Here is a 20,403-nt window from a genome sequence, read left to right on the forward strand (position 1 = left end):
CCTTATGAGTGCGTGTCCTTTACCACCACTCTGTGGGTGTGTCCTGATACTGGACTGTGGCCTAACTTGCTGGTGTTACTTATTGGTGATTGCTAAAAATCTTCCTTCCGCTCTCACACCCTTTGACCACCAGATTTCTGTCGGTTAGACGTTTTTTTCTCTTCTTACCCTTTTGTAAATGCTCTGTTCTCCATATTCATTGCAAATACTTTCTAAATTCTTATTTTCCTTGTCATGCAGATGACTTAAGTGTATCACAGTGTTGTAAGGACTTTTGTGCTGGTACTGACACTTGAACTCAGCTTGGGACCTCCCTTTTTTATTCAACCACTTGAGCTACACCTCCCGTTTCAAGCCTTTTGCTGTTATTTGGGAAAAAGTGTCATGAACTTTCCTGCCCAAGCTGGCTTCAAACCACAATCCTCAGATCTCAGCCCCCTGAGTAGCATGAGTCACTGGCATCTGGCTAGGATTTTGGTTTTTTTGGATAGTGCTTTGAAAACAACTATAATCCTAATTTTAAAAAAAATTAATTAACCTTTTCAGTTGCTAGGATTATAAAACATAAATGTTTTTATTAGGATGTTTTGCAAGTGCTCAGTTTTGATTTTCACATATTTTCGACAATTTTTTTTTTGTATCTTGTGAGATACAGCTAACATTTTCCTTTTTCCTATATAGGTAATCTGTCATCAATGTTTTAGCCTTTTTATTTATTCCATACTAGCAACATTTTTCTTTTTTTGTATTCTAGAGCAGTGTCCCATATGAGGTTACAGACAGGTCTAAGGTCCATTTGCTGTTTGCTAATACCAAGTCTTAATTCTATAGCATGATTATGTTTCAACTTATTTTCCAGTTCTTACACCTTTATTTTAAAAATGTTTAAATTCTTTTTCTTGTTGGCTGAAACTGCTATACACTATTGACAAACAGTACTAATAGTAGAGCTCAGATTTCCTTAGTCCCAATTTTGCAGGGGATAATCTCTGCAGTTTGCATGTTGGATGTTTACGTTGTCAGGTTTTTTTTTTTTTCTGATAAGTATCGTTAATTGGGTTATTTAATTTCCCTTCTATTCCTAGCTTACTTAGAGATGTTTAGGAAAAAAATGATTGACTGAAAATTTGTTCTATGCTCATTATTCATCTGCTTAATATGATTAAGAGTTTTAATTAACTCCAGTAGAATTTTCAAGTATCTATTCATGCATTCTTGCCACAAATACTACTTGTTGTTGATGAGAGTTTTTGAAATTATTTTTTGCTAAAGATTTGTCATTTTTGCCAGGTGGCTCATGCCTGTAGTTCTAGCAATTCAGGAGGCTGAGATCTGAGAATCCCAGTTCAAAGCCAGCCCCGCCAGGAAAGTCTGTGAGACTTTTGTCTCCAATGATCCTCTGATAGGTTGCAAGTGTTGCTGTAGTTCAACATGGTAGAGCACTAGCTTTGAGTGAAAAAGCTCAGGTACCCTGAGTTTAAACCCCAAACAACAATAAGATTTTATGATTTTTTATATTTTTGACATAAAGGGGGATTAGACTAAAATCTCGAACTATCACTTGTTTTTTTGAGGTTATGCTAGTTTATTAAGAGAAAACATCCAATTTGCAGAAAAGTGGAGAATTTTGTTTTCTAAAGTATTTAACTTAGCCCTCATGTTTCTTTACTCTTCTTGGATCTGTAAACAGTTCTTCATACCTCCTGACCTCCATGATCTTAACATTTGAAGGACCTAGCCTATTTATTTATTTGTATGTATTTATTTATTGTGCTGGTACTGGGACTTGAACTCAGGGCCTAGGCACTCAGCTTTTTTTTTTTTTTTCCTAAACTCAAGGTGAGTGTTCTACCACTTGAGCCACAGCCCGACTTCTGGCTTTATGGTAGTTAGAGATAAGAATCTCATGGACTTTCCTGCCTGGACTGGCTTTGAACTGTGATTCTCAAATCTCAGCCTTCTGAGTAGCTAGGATTGCAGTTATGAGCTACTTCTGTGCGATAACTTGGAACTCTGAACATTGGATTCCTCACCAAAATGTTAGGGGTGTAATCTTGTTATCATGTTTTTTTTTTCTTTTTTATTGGCACGTATTATGTAGGTAGGAGTTGCATCCTAACACTTCCATTTAAGCACACAGTAGACTGTGAACCCATTTACTCTTATCTTTCCTTTCTGCCCTTTTCCCTTCTTCCACCTCCCTCTGTGGCTTTCATAATCTCCTTTGGCCTGGTTTCTCCCTACCTACCACTAGTAAGCCTGTACTATTACTTGTCTTTGTGAGTCTGACTTATTTTCACTTAACATGATGACCTCCAATTCCATCCGGGAAATGACATCATTCTTAATGGCTGAGTGAACATTCATTTTGCACATGTTTTACCTTTACTTCATTCATCAATTGATGGACATCTATTCTGATCCATAATTTGGCTACTGTGAATAAATAAACATTGATACCTATGTTTATTCTGATTCTCTTGGGTATATACTGAAATGATTCTTGATTTGGCCCATCAAAGCCCTTTAGGCTGCCTTTGCCTCTAACACACCTCACCCCCATTCTTCTTTAAAAGTTCTTTCAGCCTTTCCTTGAACATTCTCTAGCTCAATGGGAGGGCGCCATTTCTTCTAGGAGCTCTGGTTCCTTTTATGGAGAATGGAATCCAAAAACTAGGTGGCTAGGTTTGTTCCTAGCTACTGGGCATTCCTTTGTATCCTGTCTGTCATCTACAAGAATCTTCATGTTTACACTGCCATTTGCATTTTAATACTAGGACTTTATCCCTTTTTATCCTGGAAAATGTCTTCTACAATAAGAAATTCAGCTCCTGTTATCATCCCAGTATTTACTGATTTGGTCACCTTCCTGTAAATCATCAGGGCCTTGTGATTCCTATATTCAACCATATGAGGCAGGTCCTATTTTTCATTAGTTAGAGTCTGGTTTCCTTTCTAGGCGCACATCTGATCTGGAAACCACCTACTTTAGACTTCCATGATAGCTGGGATCACAGGCATGTACCACCTTGCCCAGCCTACCTCTGTGGAGAAAGAGAATTGTCTTCCTAGACTGATCTGGAACCATGATCTTTCCAATCTCAGCTCACGTAGCTTTAGAGGATAAGCTTATAGCTACTCAAGAGCCTGAGATCTAAGGATCTCAGCCAAGGTAGGAAAGTTCATAAGATTCTTATTTCCAACTAACCACTGTAATGGGGCCTGAGGGGGGGAGGTATCCCCCATCCTCCCAAGAGTCCACCACTCAGAGACAGTCTTAAGAAAAAAGATGGAGGGCTGGGGATATGGCCTAGTGGCAAGAGTGCTTGCCTCCTATACATGAGGCCCTGGGTTCGATTCCCTAGCACCACATATATAGAAAATGGCCAGAGGGGGCGCTGTGGCTCAAGTGGCAGAGTGCTAGCCTTGAGCAAAAAGAAGCCAGAGACAGTGCTCAGGCCCTGAGTCCAAGCCCCAGGACTGGCCAAAAAAAAAGAAAAAAGATGGATTTATTGGGGAAGCAAAAAGCAAACTGACTGGCCAGGGTCACGGCCCAGACTCAGGAGCTGAGACCCCGTGCCCCGGGCCATGCTTGGGGCTAGGTTATAAAGGCAAACACCACATGGTCAAGCCTGCCACACTCAGGTGGCCAATGAGGTTACAACACTTACAGAGCATGCCAGGTCACACGCAGGAGGCCAATGGGGTTACAATCTGCCTCATGGCAACTGTTTGAACCAACCTATCATTCTAGTTAGAATTGGCGCATGGATTTGACGGGGCTCACATGATGCAGGCGGATTTGCCTACTCATGTGAGGGCACAGGTTTAACCCTGAACGTTCATGTGGTCAAGCAGTTTATGCAATCTTATCACAGCGAAGGGGAACTTCCCTGGATAGGACGGGGGAGACCTTAGTGAAGATGGAGTCAGCTTCTGCTCTCTTTAACTAATCTGAGGTGGAGTCAATCTGACACCCCTCGACAGCCAAGGATGGCGCTGGCCAGATCTGACCTCCATATTACACCGCCAAAAATCCAGAACTGGTAGAACACTAGCCTTGAGCAAAAAAGCTCAGGGACAGTGCCCAGGTCCTGAGTTCAAGCCTCAAGACCAGCGCTCCTCTTCCCCTACACACACACACACACACACACACACACGGAAACATCAGTACTTTCCTTTAAAATATATCAATGTCATTCATGTAAAATACAGAGCATGACCAACCAAAAGGTTTTGTTTTTTAATCATGCCCAGTCATGGTCTTTCCCTTGAGCCTCTGCAAGTGAATAATAGAGTTTGTGTTTGGTTTGTGAACAGATCACCTTTTTCATGCTGCTGTCGGGTGTGTGTGTGATGCTGAATTTGGCTGGCTCCATCCTCTCCTGCCAGAATGCTCAGCTAGTCAGCTCGCTAGAAGGCTGCCAGTTGGTGAGTACCGAAATGCAAACCCTTCCATTAAGCTCTGCACCAGAGCTAGCTACAAGATCATTTCCTTGTATTTCCTGGATTTTTCATGTAAATACTCACTTTCCTTATGAGCTTTTCAGTTGTGTAAAGAAAGGATTTCTTTCTACTTGTTAAAGGAATTTTAGTCAGGTTGGTTGCTTTCTGTAAATTCCTCTAGTTAAGTCTTGCTCTCAGCCTGGTGTCCGTGGCACCTGCCTCTAATCCTAATCAAGAGGCTGACAGCTGAGGATCATGGTTCAAAGCCAGCCTGGGCAGAAAAGCCCATGAGACGCCTGTCTCCAATGAATCAGCAGAAAACCGGAAGTGGAGCTGTGGCTCAAAGTGGTAGAGCGCTGGCCTTGAGCAAAAGGGCTCAGGGAGAGAGAGAGCATTGATAGACCAGGGCAGGACAGGAATCAGCCTTACTGGCCCACTGGAAGGAACCCAGAGGATTCAGGCAATCCTCAAGCTAAAATTAGGAGCTACTAGGGAGAGTCATGTGTGGCAGTAAACAGCAGGAAATTTAGGCTGGATGGTCCAGATATCTCCCCTCCTAGCTTAATAATATGTATGCACATACCTGACCAGTGGCTTGTAAGCAGCTGGCTGTTGCCTTTTATTCTGTCCTATTTCACAGTTTATTCATATTTGGGAACAATTCCAGTTTAATTACCTTGACTTTGTCATCTGTATAACTGACAGAGGAAACCCTATTCCCACCCCCACCCCTGACACACACTCAGACTTTTAATTTACCTCTCATGAAAGCACTTAAATATTTACTCTTCTAGATAAGCTTTGGTGTTTGGGAGGAGCCAGATTCAAGAAGGGTGGTCTTGGGGTTGGAGGTGTGGCTCAGTTGGTAGCCAATGAGCAAAAGCATCAGGTACCGAGTTCAAGTTCTGGTCTCGGACCAAATTAAAAAAAAAGAAAGGCCAGTGTTCTTAAGGTATGAGTTGGAAACATATTAAATTCATAGACAACTTCCAGGAAGAATTGATGTCCACACAACACCTCATCACCCTACTGAGGCACAAAGTATATACTTAAAAAAAAATCCAAACTTGCTTCCAACATCTTCACTCTGGTTCTTCTTTCCTTTAAATTATATAGAACATATCCAAATGGAGAGTGTAGTGTTTATGTCCTTTTTTCTCCCAGTGCATAATTTGAAACTCAATTTCTCTGAATAAAAAAAGTTATGTAGCAAAAGTCAGTCTCTTCTTCTGGGCTGCCGTGAAACATCCTTACTTCCACAAGTTGTTGTTTTATTAGCGTCTTTCTAGCCTTGGTCCATGCAGATTTTTGTGCCTGTAACATTTTTATAGCCATGGAAGTCTGCTCTGCACACCAGCCCTTACATTGTGTGTGTGTGTGTGTGTGTGTGTGTGTGTGTGTGTATTTACTTATAGTGCCAGCACTGGGCCTTGAACTCCAGCCCTGAGCACTGTCCCTTAGCTTTTTCACTCAAGTCTGGCACTCTACCATGTGAGCTAACAGCTCCACTTCTGGAATTTTGGTGGTACCATTAAAGATAAGAGTTTATGGACTTTCCTGCCTGGGCTGAGTTTAAACTGTGATCCTTATATCTCAGCCTCCTGAGTAGCCAGGATTACAGGCGTGAGCATCAGTACCTGGCTTCCCATTGCTTTTATCTGCCAATCAGGACTTTGTTTGGTTTTTTATGTGGTTGTCCTGGGCTTCAACTTAGAGAGCCTGGGCATTGTCCTTGAGCTGGTGCTCTATCATTTGAGCTATAGCTCTACATCTGGCTTTTACTGGTAAGTAATTGGAGGTGAGAGTCTCATGGGATTTCCTACCCAGGCTGGCTTTGAACCACAATCCTCAGACTCAGCCCTCTGAGTAGCTAGGATTGCAGGCCTGAGTCATATTTCTTTCTTGCCAGTCCTGGGGCTTGAACTCTGGGCCTAAGCACTGTCCCTGGCTTCTTTTTGCTCAAGGCTAGCACTCTACCTCTTGAGCCACAGTGCAACTTTGGGCCTTTTCTATATATGTGGTACCGAGGAATAGAACCTAGGGCTTTATGTATACGAGGCAAGCACTCCTGCCACTAGGCCATATTCCCAGCCCATGAGTCATATTTCTGTATGAAGTCTTGGAGATTTTTCTTGGCTGTTGCCTGGAGGATGGTGGGAATCCCGATCGTTTTTGTTGCACCTTCCCTCAACAAGGGATAGGTTAGGGACATTCCTGGTCTTTTATTCAAATGAACAAGCTTTGTACTGTTCCATTACTCCACCAATACCCAGTGGAGGTAGAGGCTGCGGTCGGGAACTGGCCGTGGTGCTGAGTGAAAAAGGGACCTAGATGAGGGAAGAGGTGACGTTGTCCATAAAGAAATGTACTCTTTACCTGACTTGCGTAACTGTCACCCCTCTGAATATCACCTTTATAACAACAATAAGAAAATTTAAAAACTAAAGAGACTCAGAGAGCTAATTGCCAGAGCAGTCTCGCAGCCAGTGAGCACTGGCATAGAAAAGGTGTGTGTCAAACCATTCCTACACTGCTGTCCAGAAATGAGACACCACTGAACACTATTCCAGCAGAATGTACCTGCACCTGGTTACCCAAACTCATGCAGACTTTGGTGTGTCACCAAAACACACACACACACACACACACACACACACACACACACAGAGTCATTGCCAATCTGACCGAAATGAAGTTGAATCTTGTAAATTTTCATACTATGTGTGCCAGTAGTAAGGCTTGAACTCGGGGCCGGAATATTCAAGACCAGTGCTCTACCATATGAGCCACAGCTCCATTTCTGGCTTTTTACTGGTTCACTGGACATAAGAGCTCATGGGCTTTCCTTCCCCAGGCTGGCTTCGAAACTCAATGCTCAGATCTCAGCCTCCTGAGTAGCTAGTAGCCTGAGATACCAGCTCCCAGCTTTGACTTGCTTTTAATGGTGTGGTTTTTTTTTTCTGTAGGGACATTTTATATCATGCTCAAATAGTTTTTATTCATTTATGCATTCCTACCCTTGCAGTTTCTTTATTGTATTAGCTTGCCTAGGAAAACCTTCCATACCCTTAAGATGATAAACAATTTTTCCACTGTTTCTGTGGCATTTAAGCTTTATTTCTTTTTAATATCTTAAAATGTCACAGGTCTGAGATTTACTTTGCTACAAATATCCTTTCACTTTCATAATTTAAAAAGCAGTCAGGTGGACAGTGCACGTTTTTAAGTTATCACTAGGTACTTAGAATATTTTGTTGCTCGGATAGGCACATTTTGTGATAATTATTTTCTAAGCAAGTGCAAGTTGCCTGTGAGCAGGCTTTGTTTGTTATTTACACTTAACTGAACTTAATGTTGCATGCACCGTTAAGCCCTTGATCCTATAATTTGTCAGAATAAAGATTGTCTCCTGTGGCTGGAGAGATCATAAAGGTTCCATGTGTGCGTGTGTTGTGTGTGTGCACGCGCACGAGCATGCGAACCTGTGTGTGTGCTGGTACTGGGGCTTGAACTCAGGGGCTTGGGCGCTGCCCCTTAGCCTTTTCACTCAAGGCTAGTGCTGTCCTACTTGAGCCACAGCTCCACTTCTGGCTTTTTCGTGGTTCATTGCAGGTAAGAGTCTCATGGACGTTCCTACCCAAGCTGGCTTCAAGCCACAGCCCTCAAATCTCAGACTCCTGAGTAGCCAGTATTACAGCCATGAGCTACAGTGCCTGGCTGAGATGACTTCCCTTAGTCAGTCCAGACGTGGTGAGTCATACTGGACACAGGACAGGAGAGCAGGGATTCCCCACATTACTGGAAGGCCCAATTTGACTCGACTTACCCTGTCAATTACACCTGGTGTGTGCTAGCCTCACAAAGCAGATTCTTCTAGAAGCCCCAGCTCCAGTTGTCTAGCAGGGGTTTTCAGAACAAGCTGTAGCCTACCTGCCTTGGGTGGTGCTTCCATGATCCAGACACCTCCACACACCACAGTCGCACAGCCTTCTCTAGTGGCCTGGACTCTGGAACATTCAGAGAGGGAACTTTCAGGCCATTTCTGGAGCTAAGGCTTCATCTGCCCCAGTAGGATGCCCCCCCGTCCCCCCGCTTTGCTTGGGTTTCTGAGGGATAGGAGAAAAGATGGACCAACAGGGACTTTTCCCACCCTTGCTTTGTTCTCAGCTTTCACAAGATGGCTTCCAATTTAGTGGAGGGTTTGCTGTGGATCTGTAAGCGGAGACGTGTCCTTGTCAGTTTAGACATTTCATTCCATCCTGGCTCGCTAGGATTTCATTGTTCAGTGAAGATGCGTGTGCGTTTTTATCATCTTCTGTGGAGGTGATCAGATGACCTCCCTCCTCTGGATTATTAATGTAGTCACTTCCATAGATCGATCTCCTCACGTTGCATTGTAGACGCAGCCCCCTGCCCCCACCTTGAGGCCAACTTCCGATTCGCTCTTCACTTGGCTAATGTTTTATTGAAGAGCTGGAACATCTAAATTCATACATGAGATGAACCTAGAGTTTGCCTTTGGGCACACTTTGTCTAGCTTTTACGTCCGAAGGATATTGACTTTCCTTGATGAAATTGCATGCATTGGGTTTGGCCCCCTGAGTCAGTTACCATGACAAGAATTGTCTGGGATTTTGGCATTTTCTTTCTGTTGTTGTTAAGTTGACTTGGCTGGTTTTGACATCCTTTCTGTGCTTATCATGTTATCGGTGCTTTCTTTTTTGAGCCATTTTGGTTAGCATGTCTTTGTAACATGTTTCACTCTGTTGGCTGATTTGTTGTTATAGTTACAGGCAGTACTCTTTTTGGGGAGAGTGGTACTGGAATTTTATTTTAATTTTTTTTTCAGTCCTGGACCTTGAACTCAGGGCCTGAGCACTGTCCCTGGCTTCTTTTTGCTCAAGGCTAGCACTCTGCCACTTGAGCCACAGCGCCACTTCTGGCCGTTTTCTATATATGTGGTGCTGGGGAATCAAACCCAGGGCTTCATGTGTACAAGGCAAGCACTCTTGCCACTAGGCCATATTCCCAGCCCCGGTACTTGAATTTGAACTCAGGAACTTGGCTAGCATGATACTTCTCAGCCATGCTACCAGCCCTGTCTTTCTCTGGTTATAGTTAGGTAGAATCTCACTTCTTTCTCAGGCATGCACCTGAGCCTAGGTCTGCCTAATTTTGGATTTTCCTTCGTGGCTGGGATTATAGGCACTCACCACTAGATCCAGCTTCTCTCCCGGGAGATGGAGTGTATTGGACCTTTTTCCTTCTCTGGGCGGGTCTGGAGCTCTAATTGTCCGAATCTCAGCCCCTGGAATGGCAGGGGTGGCCCCCATGGGTTGGTTGTGGGGTGGGAAGGCATTTCTTGAATTTTCTCTCAAGCTGGCTTTGAACTGGGATCCTTACACTCTTGCCACCCCACCCCCCAAGTTGCTAAAGTACAGGTATGAGCCATCAGTGCCTGGCTCATGAATAGCCTTTGAGATGAAAAATAAAGATTTTAGAAAATATGTAGAAATACAAGGGAGATGAATAGTTTCCTGGAGCTGGGAGCCTGCAGAGGGGGAGTTTGTGGAGAGGATGTGGATTTCTTTCTGGAGACATGAAAATATTCCAGTACTGCCTGTGGCTGTCTGTCCATATAGTCAACTTCAGTAACCTGTATGCTTTAAACCAGAGTATGTGACATATCATAAAGCTATTAGAAGTCTTAAAATCCTTTTTTTATTTTTATTTTTGGTGTGGGTTCTAGGACTTAAGGGACTGGATGCTGTCTTTTAGCTTTTTCACTGACAACTGGTGCTCTACCGCTTCAACCACAGCTCCCATTTCTTGCTTTTTGCTGGTTAATTGGATATGAGTGTCTTACAGACACTTACAGACCTGCTGGGGCTGGCTTTGAACTGCAATCTTTAGATCTCAGCCTCCTGAGTAGCTAGGATTACAGGCGTGAGGCAATGGTGCCTGGCAGGTGTTTGGGTTTTTTTTTTCAAAGAATATTATATTTTGAGCTTTGGTTTCATTGGTTATGCCTTTAATTTTCTCCATCCTTTGTATTTTGCTCACTTTCGACCTTCCCAGGGGACACACTGGTGCTGGTAAGTTCTCTGCTGAAATGCAGGCTTCTGGCTGACTTAGCTCCAACTAGCACACCAATTTTAGTTCTGCTTTCCTCCAACCCAAGTACTGGACATGAGTCCCGGTTCTGCACCTCAGACCAAAGAACTCCAGCCACAGAACCGCTCTCCACATGCCCACAGACACATTTCTTTGTGGTTGTTGATGTTCCTTTTTCTCTTTACACCAGAGACTGGGACTCGAACTCGGCACCTACCACTTTCACTCATTTGAGACATGCCTCCAGCCTCTCAGAGTCACATTTGTGACTTCTTAAATAGCCTGAAGGGTGCGTGATCCCTGCAGGTGACCTCAGGTTGAATTGGGACTTTCAGTTCCTATGTTCTTCTTACTGCCTGTTTAATGCTCCCCTCCCTCCCTCCCTCCCTCCCTCCCTCCCTCCCTCCCTCTCTCCCTCCCTGCCTCCCTCCCTCCCTTCCTCCCTCCCTTCCTCTCTCTCTCCCTCTCCCTCAGAAAAATCTGTTGTAGGGCCACCTCCCCTGTCCCCCTCTCTTACCAGCCATCCCTCCGTTGCCCGTCTAGGAGCTTGACTGGGACCCAGGTTATGTCCACAGGGAGCTGTCCTGAATGACTATGTACAGTCTGTATACCAAACTCTGCATTGAGTTGTTCCCATAGTTGAGATGATCGAGTTACTCATAATGCAATTTCTCATCACTTTTTTAAGGCCCTTATTATTTTCCTGGACCACTTATTTTATCTGTTATCACCTAGTCTGTCAGAATCATGGTTTTTTTCGTTTGGGGTTTGTTGTTTTGCTTGTTTGTTTTGAGCTACTCATCGGCTTATCATCTCATGGCCCACATTAATTTTGTGATTGTTCCTGGCCTGCCTTAATTTTGTGACTGTCCTTTTTTCCCCTAAAGCCTGTTAGCATTTCTTCTCCTGAGGCTTGTAGCTGCATTTATCACCCACAATCTCCTCTCAGAATTGAAAGCTTCCAGTAACCAAGCCAACACCAATTGTGTAGCCCCAGCCACAACACCCCTCCCCCCAGACGAGCCCCACCGTAACCAGGGAAACCCTGATTCACTTGTGTGATCATGAATAATGAATGACCGGAGGACACAGCCCCAGGCTGGGGCCACTGGGACATATCTGGAAGATGAGACAAAAATGAATTTGGTTGTCAGTTCACAGACACCGACACCGACACCCCCCCCACCTCCCCCAGCTCCTGTCAGTCATCCATCCTGATTTCCATTGTTGCGGAGAGGTACAGTTTTCTGACACTAATCAGAAGTCAAGCCTAATCTTGGCCTGTCTCAGCTTCCAGGAGAAATTGAGCATTTGATTTCTATTTGTGCTTTTGTAATGATGATTCAAAATTTCCCCCTTTGAGCTTTGCATCCGTCTTTGCCTCTGCCTTGCCATGGGGAGGTAAGGTTTCATGGCAAAAGCAACAACTTAAACATTGATTTCAAAGCTAGAAAGAAATGTTGCCTTGTAGAGAAAAATGCTCCTGGTGAGTTAAACACCAGTGTGTTTAAAGGAAATCAACAGCGGCTCCATGCAAATATTTGTCTACGGTTTATTTATCATCTCATTCATTGGCGCAACACAGTCCCCAAGAGACACAGGTCTGTGTGTAACACAGGCTAGGACACATCGCTGACAGAGCAGTCAAGACTCAGCTCCTTCCATGTGTGCAGATGGTTCTAGACCTGGGGAACACTTACAAGGAAGGAAGCAGGATGGTGACTGGGCTTCTCGGGGCTTGAAACACACGAGCCAGGGCTGAGAAGACGCCAGGACGCGGCCAGGGACAAGGCGCCAAAGGTCCCTTGGTGAATCTGAGGAAGAGAAAGGAGGCCAGGTAGCCCAAGCCCTGCAGGTGGGGTGCAGGGGCGGAGGTGCCCACTCCTGCTCTTGCTGGGTACCCCCCCTTTTCTGACCAGCCCTGGTACCACCTATGTGGGAACAAGATTAGTGCTGCCTGCTGTGGGCTTTCTTTCCTGTGATTTCATGGGCTGGCCCGTGGTCTTTTCCCGTTTCAGCCTGTCAGAGGATGCCATGTAAAAGTATCGAATGCCCGCTTCCCATGCTCATTCACACTATCACAACAAGGGCACAAAGAGAGGCCTGTCATCCTAGCTACTCGGGAGGCTGAGATCTGAGGATCGCAGTTCAAAGCCAGCCTGGGCAGGAAAGTCCACGAGACTCTTTTCTCCATGAACCACCAGAAAATCGGAAGTGGTGCTGTGGCTCAAAGTGGTAGAGCGCTAGCCTTGTGCAAAAGGGCTCAGGGACAGCGCCTAGGCCCTGAGTTCAAGCCCCACGATCAACTGGAGAAAAAAAAAAAAGAGCACAAAGATTTGTCATCATCTGTCCCCACAAAGTAGACTGGGCCAAGCCCGGCCGTGTTCCTCGGAAGCCGGAAGCCGTCCTGCATCCTGCAGCCCAGGACCTTCAGGCGAGTCTGCTCCAGGCCTCCAGGGCTCTGGCTGGGCTGCCTGTGTCTGGGGGCAGAGCAAGGAGGAATTAGGCATGAGGCCAGCCTCCGACTCTGCTGAATCCTCTTGGGGTCTTCTCTACCCTGCCTGTCCTCTGTCAGTGGAGCGCTCTGCACAGAGTGCCTGCCTTTCCTCTGTCCACACTCTGTCTGGCATGTGGAGGGATGGGAGTCACTGTGCCAGGCCCGGGGAGGGCACTGGCACCCTGGGTGATGCCCCTGTCCCCTCCGCCCCTCGCCCAGACCAGAGGCTCCGCTGGAGCCAGGCCCCTGGGGTGGGCATTGCACTTGGCATGGCGTCGGGGTGGGTGCTAGAGGAAGAAGGGACTCGTGTGTAGACATCGTTAGTGGCTCAACTGCCATCCAGTGACCCACAGCTGCCAACCCCCGCACGGTGTCCTCCCCTCCCCTGGAGTCCCTGCCAGCTGTCTGTGAACCATCACCAGGGGGACAAACCCAGGTGGAGGAGGCAGAGAGAAAAGGGAACCACACGGGCTGCTGCGGTCTAAGGCGGGGGGGGGGGGGGAGCTTGGGACAGGTTTCCTTGTTGGTTACCCCGCTGACACCATCCAACCCCACCCCACCCCATACCTCTCCAGCTCTCCTCTCCCTCCCCTCTCTTTCCCATACTCCTCAACCTCTTCTCTTTCTCTTTCCCTCTCTCCCCCATCTCTCTCTTTCCCATATTCCTCAGGCTCTTCTCTTTCCCTCTCCCTCTTTCTCATGGTGTCACAAAATTAGCTGTGGCTTAACTCTGTCTACAGGTTGGTTACAGATGCTCTCTCTCTCTCTCACACACATACACCACACACACACACACACACACACACACACACACACACACACACAGTTACACTGTGTTCCTGAAGAGACTGGCTGTGGAATGCTCTTACCAGCTGTAAGTGCTGCAGGGAGTCAGGACTGAGGGGCAGGGGTGGGGAGTGGGGGTCAGGACTGGGGGGGGGCAGCGGCGGGGTGGTCAGAACTGGGGGGCAGTGGCGGGAGAGGCGGCAGCCCCCGTGGGTGGGTTTCTCCTCAGGGCCACTTCTCTCAGGCTCTGGTTTTTCTGTTTCCTGGGAACAGATGTGAACTGAGGAATTCTGGGTAAAGAAAGACTGTGAGGTCCCAGGAGCAAAGGCCGTGTGCAAGAATGGGGAAAGAAGCTGTGGGGGTCAGGCCCCAGCCCTCGGGTTGGCACTAAGAATGCCATATAATATACCTCAATCCAGCTCACCCCTCGATTACTCCTGTACGTACTAAAATGTGCCTCAGACAAATTTCATCTGGCAACTCGTTCATCCAAACCAGGGGCATTTGCCTTGATCAAAAAATTAATAACTTCAAGGGGCTGGGAATACGGCCTAGTGGCAAGAGTGCTTGCCTCGTATACATGAAGCCCTGGGTTCGATTCCTCAGCACCACATATATAGAAAACAGCCAGAGGTGGCGCTGTGGCTCAAGTGGTAGAGTGCTAGCCGTGAGCAAAAAGAAGCCAGGGACAGTGCTCAGGCCCTGAGTCCAAGGCCCAGGACTGCAAAACCCACCCCCCCCCCACCACCACATGTAGGGTCTGGGTTCACTTTAGAGCACGATCCTCCTGCCTATGCTTTGTAAGTAGCTGGGATTCCAGGTGTGAGCCACCATGCCTGGCTCACAAACATGATTTTATACTCAAGTATTGAACGTCCTGGGTTATTTACTGAATACTAGTTGGAGAGTGAAAAACAGAATCGTTCACACTATCATATTGTCCAAGTTTATGAGCCCTCATCCTAAGTCAAACCACCTTTACTTGGGGACCCGCTATACCCACTGTGGAGCCCCTAACCCTATCTCTCACCCCATTCCCAAGCCAACGCCTCCCCTGCCCCCTGTCCATTAAATAACAGGCCACACCTCTAATGTTTGCCTCTGTGAGAGAATGGGAGGGCGTCCCTCCCTCCCTCCCTCTCTTCTCAGAGTCAGCCCTTTCTATCCCCCTCAGGCTTCTGGGCCATCAATAAGAAGGCAGGCCAGCTCTTTAAAAAAAAAAAAAATGCTCTAAACACATTCATGAAAAATGACTGTCACCTCATTTGCCAAGTGCCACTGCCTTTTGCCAATGACCTGGACATTCAGGGGGCATTCAGGGAATAAATCTGTCAGCTGCCTAGGCACCCCAGATGTCCGGGTCAGGGAACTCATCGGGAAGCTTCCAGAAGTTTTCTTAGACAGAATTACAAAATCAGCAAAATGAGTGCTGGGAGAGATTTGTTTAGATGTCAGCCCCTGAGGCCCCCGGACCCCCTGAGGGTGATTTCCTGTCAGCAGCCAGGCTTGCCTCTGTCCTTTTCTCTGGATGAAAAGGGAAATGGAGCCGTGTGGTTTACACTCTCTGCTTCAACCTCAATGCCAAAAAGCTACAGAGAAGTGCTTGCTCAGATGATTATAGGTGCACACGTCTGTAATCCCAGCGTCTGGGCTTAGGGACTGGAGGACTCACCCCCTTTATCTGCTGGGAGAAGGTTCCAGGACACATGCATCCCCCTCCCCGAAGTACAAATCTGAGACCACTTGATCCCTTAATGTAAAATGTCAGAGTGTTTGCACAAAACCCATGACCTCCCTCCTGGGGGCTGGGCACCATCTCTTCCTGCTGTGTGAGTCCCTAGAAATGCTGTGGAAATGGAAGGTCTGCATGATGTCGGAAATCCTGAAGAAAAAAAAAAAATATATATATAGTCTCTACCTATTCGGCGTACATTCATTCAGCTGGAAAAATTGGGGGGGGGGGGAGCTGGACCTGGGAGTTCATACGTGTCATCTGAGCCCTCAGGAGGTAGAGGAAGGGATATTGTGAGCTTGAAAACAGCCTGGTGTTCAAGAAAATGTTACAACCCCTGCCTGTCATGTGTGAGGCCTGCATTCAAATCCCAGCATATGCCACAAAACAAAAGAAAAAGAAAAAAAGTCTGGAGCTGTGTGCAGTGTGCATATTGGTGCGTATAGTGCTGTTTATAGTTGCTTCTAGTGTTGTCCGGCTAACATGGTAAAGGCATAAGGCTAAAGGGAAAACATCATCTCAAGTACAATGTATAAGCTCCACAGCGACCTGGTGTCTCTGGAAACCCTGCTTGTGGGGAGCACCCTTTTTAAGGGGTGGGGGTTCCTCGATGAAAACCCCTCCTATCAGCAGCATCTCCCCACATCCAGTGACCCCCACACACTGAGGCTTGGAAGTTGTGTACCATCATCCTCCATAATGCAATGGAAAGTCATTGCTCATGCATACAACTGGCTCCTATCTGCCCCAAGCAATTGCTGTGCGCATGCCTGTAATCCCAGCACCCAGAAAGACGAGGCAGGAAGACTAGGAGTTTGAGGTCAGCTTTCACTATGCACAAAAACTTAGTCTCCAACAACCACCAGAACTCATTCGTATACATACATATAGACGCATACATGCATGTATGAGCTTGAGCGTGCTCATGGTTTGAGTTCTGTAATGAATTCATTATTTGCTACAAAGTAGGCTACCTTGTAATCTAAAGAAAATAAGTTGATTTGTGTTATGTGTTGAGTTAAAATTTATAGATTTAATATATAGCTTTTGGGTTTTTTTTTTGCCAGTCCTAGGGCTTGGGACTCAGGGCCTGAGCCTTTTTTTGTTTTTTTTTTTTTCTCAAGGCTAGCACTCTTACCTCTTCAGTCACAGCACCACTTCTGGCTTTTTCTGTTTATGTGGTGCTGGGGAATCGAACCCAGGGCTTCACGCATGCTAGGCAAGCACTCTACCTCTAAGCCACATTCCCAGCCCCTAGGTTTAATTTTTATTTTAGTATATATATATATTTATTTTAATATATATATATCTGCCCCTTCTTCTCAACCCTCACACCTCTCTTATCAGTGAATGTATCATATCTCTTTATCTAGATCATTTTTTAAATGCTAACATTTATTGCCTCTATGGGTTTTTTGTTGTTGTTGTTGTTTGCTGGGGCTTGAACTCTAGGCCTGGGTGCTGTCCCTGAGCTTCTCTGGCTCAAGGCTAGCGCTCTACCACTTTGAGCTACAGCATAACTTCTGGTTTTCTGGGGTGTAATTGGAGATACGAATCTCACAGACTTTCCTGCCTCCAGCTGACTTTGAACCTCAGTCTTCAGATCTCAGCCTCCTGAGAAGCTAGGAGTGATTTGCTCATGTGCCCAGCACCTTTATGGTTTTTGATTTTCAAAATCGAATGTTATTTGCTTGGCGTTTACTGAACACCTACAGACTCTCAGCACTGTAAATAGTCTGATGATGAGGCACAGCAGCTGCTGGATAAAGTGCTAGGTAGAAGCTGGGAGATGAGCCTAGGCCTCAATGCAGGAATTAGTCTTTGGGGCATTGATGGGTGAGTAGGAGTTTGGTAGCTCATGAGGTATGACAGTTTCTGACCATGAGAGGAGAATGAGCCAGACATACAACTTAGATCATACCCACCCACAGTGCCCTAGCAGTGCTTTGTCTCAGTGTTAGTGCTTTGCCTCTCTGTAGTTCACCTGCACTTTCCTGGCACTCACGGCGTAGATTTTCTCCCAGGGTATCTTTGGTTCTATGTCACTCCCTGCATTGAAATCAGGGGCTTGCAGTACCCCCTGCCTGGTGTGCTTCGCGGCCTGGAAGCCATTCTTGCATTCCTGGGGTGCTTTGCGCCGGGTCATTTTCTTGTGTTCTTCCCAGGGGCCGAATGTCAGGCTAACGGCGAGGTCTGTCTGTCTCCTTGTCTAGATCAAGTTTGACAGTGTGGAGGTGTGCGTCTGCTGTGAGCTGCAGCACCAGTCCTCGGGATGCAGCAACCTCGGGGAGACGCTGAAGCTGAACCCCCTGCAGGAGAACTGCAATGCCGTCAGGCTGACCTTGAAGGTGACCCAGCTACAGGCGGGCTTTTTACTGCGCATGCGTCCTCCCCGCCCACCCCGAGCGAGGCAGGCTGTTCTGCGCATGCTCTCCTATACGGGGAGCTAGAGGCGTCTTGTGCGCATGCGCCTCCTCCCCAGTCTCCCACGCGCCCCTACAGTCCCTTAAGGAGATTTATTAATGAACAGATTCTTTTCGCTCAGGATTCACCCAGCCGAGTTCAGTGCCTGGGGGAACCTTTATTCCAGAGAGTATCTTATATATATATATATATAGGATTCGAGATGTTCATTTAGAAGCTGTTGCTTTCTAGATTTTCTTTACTTTTTTTTTTTTTTTTTTGCACCTGAGTCGTTGGAAAAAAAAATTCTTTTCCACTGATGATGTAATCAAGGCATTCCAGCACTTTCTGTTTGTTTTCCTTTGCTGTCATACTGGATAATTTGGAGAAAGAATTCTGCCAAGTATGCGATGCCATAATTTCCATTATTATAATTTCTATGATTCCCCCCTCCCTTTCGTTTTCTTTGTCTTCTTAGAAGCGGTATTTGATTCCTGAAAATCCAAACTGACTGCATATCAATGCATATGAACAATGACCCTGGGTTGTTTTTTTTTCTTTCCCTTGAATGAAATGGTGCTGAAACTTTGTGAGGTGCTGGGACAGGATCAAGGGAGCTGGGGACTGGTGGGGGGGACTGTATTTACAGTCGTGGCGGGGTGTGTGTGTGTGTGTGTGTGACACACTATGCAGAAATGGCCTGCAGATGCGAGTGGGCAGTGAGCCTTCTGTGGGTGGACAGCAGTGGGCGGGCAAGCAGTGAGGTTTGTGTAGACAGAATATCCCTCATTAAGGAGGCAGGAACATGGCCGGGCTCCCCAGCACTCGCTTTGTTTCACATAGAAGAATGGCCCAAGTTCAGAGCCCCCATCAGAGTGACAAATCTAGCAGGATGAGAGGAAGCCAGGAACTCAACACTCTGGGCCCATCCATACTGTTGTAGACATTTATTACTGCCCCCTCCCCTTTACATACATACCTATCATCCTAGCTACTTGGGAGGCTGAGAAAAAGAGGATCACAGTTTGAGGCCAGCCCAGAAAAGAGACGTTCACCAGGCCCCCTTGTGAACCATAGTTCCGTGACTGTCATCCCAAGCTACGTGGGAGGCTGAGATTAGGAAGACTGCAGTTCTAAGCCTTAGGTTCCGCCAGAAAAGTCCTCACAATTCCATCTCCACTGAAAGCAATGAACACTGTGGGAAATATGGCCTCTCCTTCCCTCTTCTCTCCCCTCCACTCTGGAACTCAGGGCCTCATGCTCTCACTTGGTTCTTTTCATTCAAGTCTGGGGCTCCACCATTTGAGCCACACCTCCCCTTCTGGCTTTTGGGTAGTGAGTTGGAGATAAGAGTTTCATGGATGTGTCAAGCCTGGCTGGGTAGACACTTACCTGCTTAGTGAAGTAACGGTGGGCATCACAAAATATTCCGCTCACAGGGTGTTATCACAGAGGAAACACGTAGGTTTATGGCTTTTCCACTTTCAAAGATTTAAACACACAACACTGAACCTGTCAGGCATCAATGGCTCATGCCTGTAATCCAAGCTCAGGAGGATGAGATCTGAGGATCACAATTCAAAGCTAGCCCGGGCAGGAAAGTCCCATGAGACGCCTATCTCCAGTTAACCAGAAGAAAAAAACCAAAGCTGGAAATAGAGCTGTGGCTCAGGTGGTAGAGTGCCATCCTTGAGTAGTAAAGCTAAGCAACAGTATCCACGCCCTGAGTTCAAGCCCAGTACCAGCAAACACACAGAAAATTCACCAAGAATATCTGGCCAACATGAAATAACAACAGATGAGATCTGATCCTGTCAGAAGGTTCCAAATCGATACAAGTACAGACACTGAATATCAGGCAATAAAGCACTGAGATCTCCCTGAGAGATAAGGGACTAGTGACAGGAGCCTTGAGTTTCCAGGTCTCTGTGCCAGGCATAGGAGCCCAGGGGACTCCCCAAATTGGAGAGACAGACTTGAGAACCAAAGAGAGTTAAGAGATAAGAAGCTAGAGTTCTCTGGACGGGGTACTGGAGAAGAGAGGCGCCCTGAGATTGCTGGAGGGCTTCATCAAGTATTCTGTTGAAAACTGGTTAGTGCATGTTTGAGAAGAAATTATTTGAGTCCAGGAAAAGGAAGCATTCCTGAGGATTAGAGATACAGAGCTGAGGATAATACTAGAAATCTCAAAATACTCTTATCTCAAGGTGGGAGCTAATTCTTCCTTGAGGGAGCTCTATTTCTCTCCTGACTAATGGATCGTAAAATCATTTCTCCAGCTTGACACCCCGTTCCGACCCCCCCTCTGTATCCCTGGGAATGTGTTAAGACACCATGTGTTCACTTTCTCCCTCAATATTCTCACAATTATACCCCTCATGGGTCTCCTAAGGTGGCCCCGAGAACCCTTTAAGGAGCAGGTTCC

At 46.4% G+C, this 20,403-nt stretch overlaps 1 protein-coding gene across 2 annotated transcripts in view; it reads left to right on the top strand.

The window, feature by feature from the left end:
* The window catches only part of Fam189a1 (family with sequence similarity 189 member A1), a 139,696-nt gene that overhangs the window by 106,238 nt on the left and 13,055 nt on the right, over nucleotides 1-20,403 (top strand). The window contains exons 3-4 of one of the 2 annotated variants that reach the window (XM_048329514.1): nucleotides 4,321-4,431; nucleotides 17,789-17,923. In XM_048329514.1, coding sequence (XP_048185471.1) covers nucleotides 4,321-4,431; nucleotides 17,789-17,923 — 246 coding nt within the window. The remainder of the gene's footprint in view (nucleotides 1-4,320; nucleotides 4,432-17,788; nucleotides 17,924-20,403) is intronic. The other variant, XM_048329516.1, reaches the window with a different exon arrangement.

This window comes from Perognathus longimembris, chromosome 20 (assembly GCF_023159225.1).
Source record: "Perognathus longimembris pacificus isolate PPM17 chromosome 20, ASM2315922v1, whole genome shotgun sequence".
NCBI lineage: Eukaryota > Metazoa > Chordata > Mammalia > Rodentia > Heteromyidae > Perognathus > Perognathus longimembris.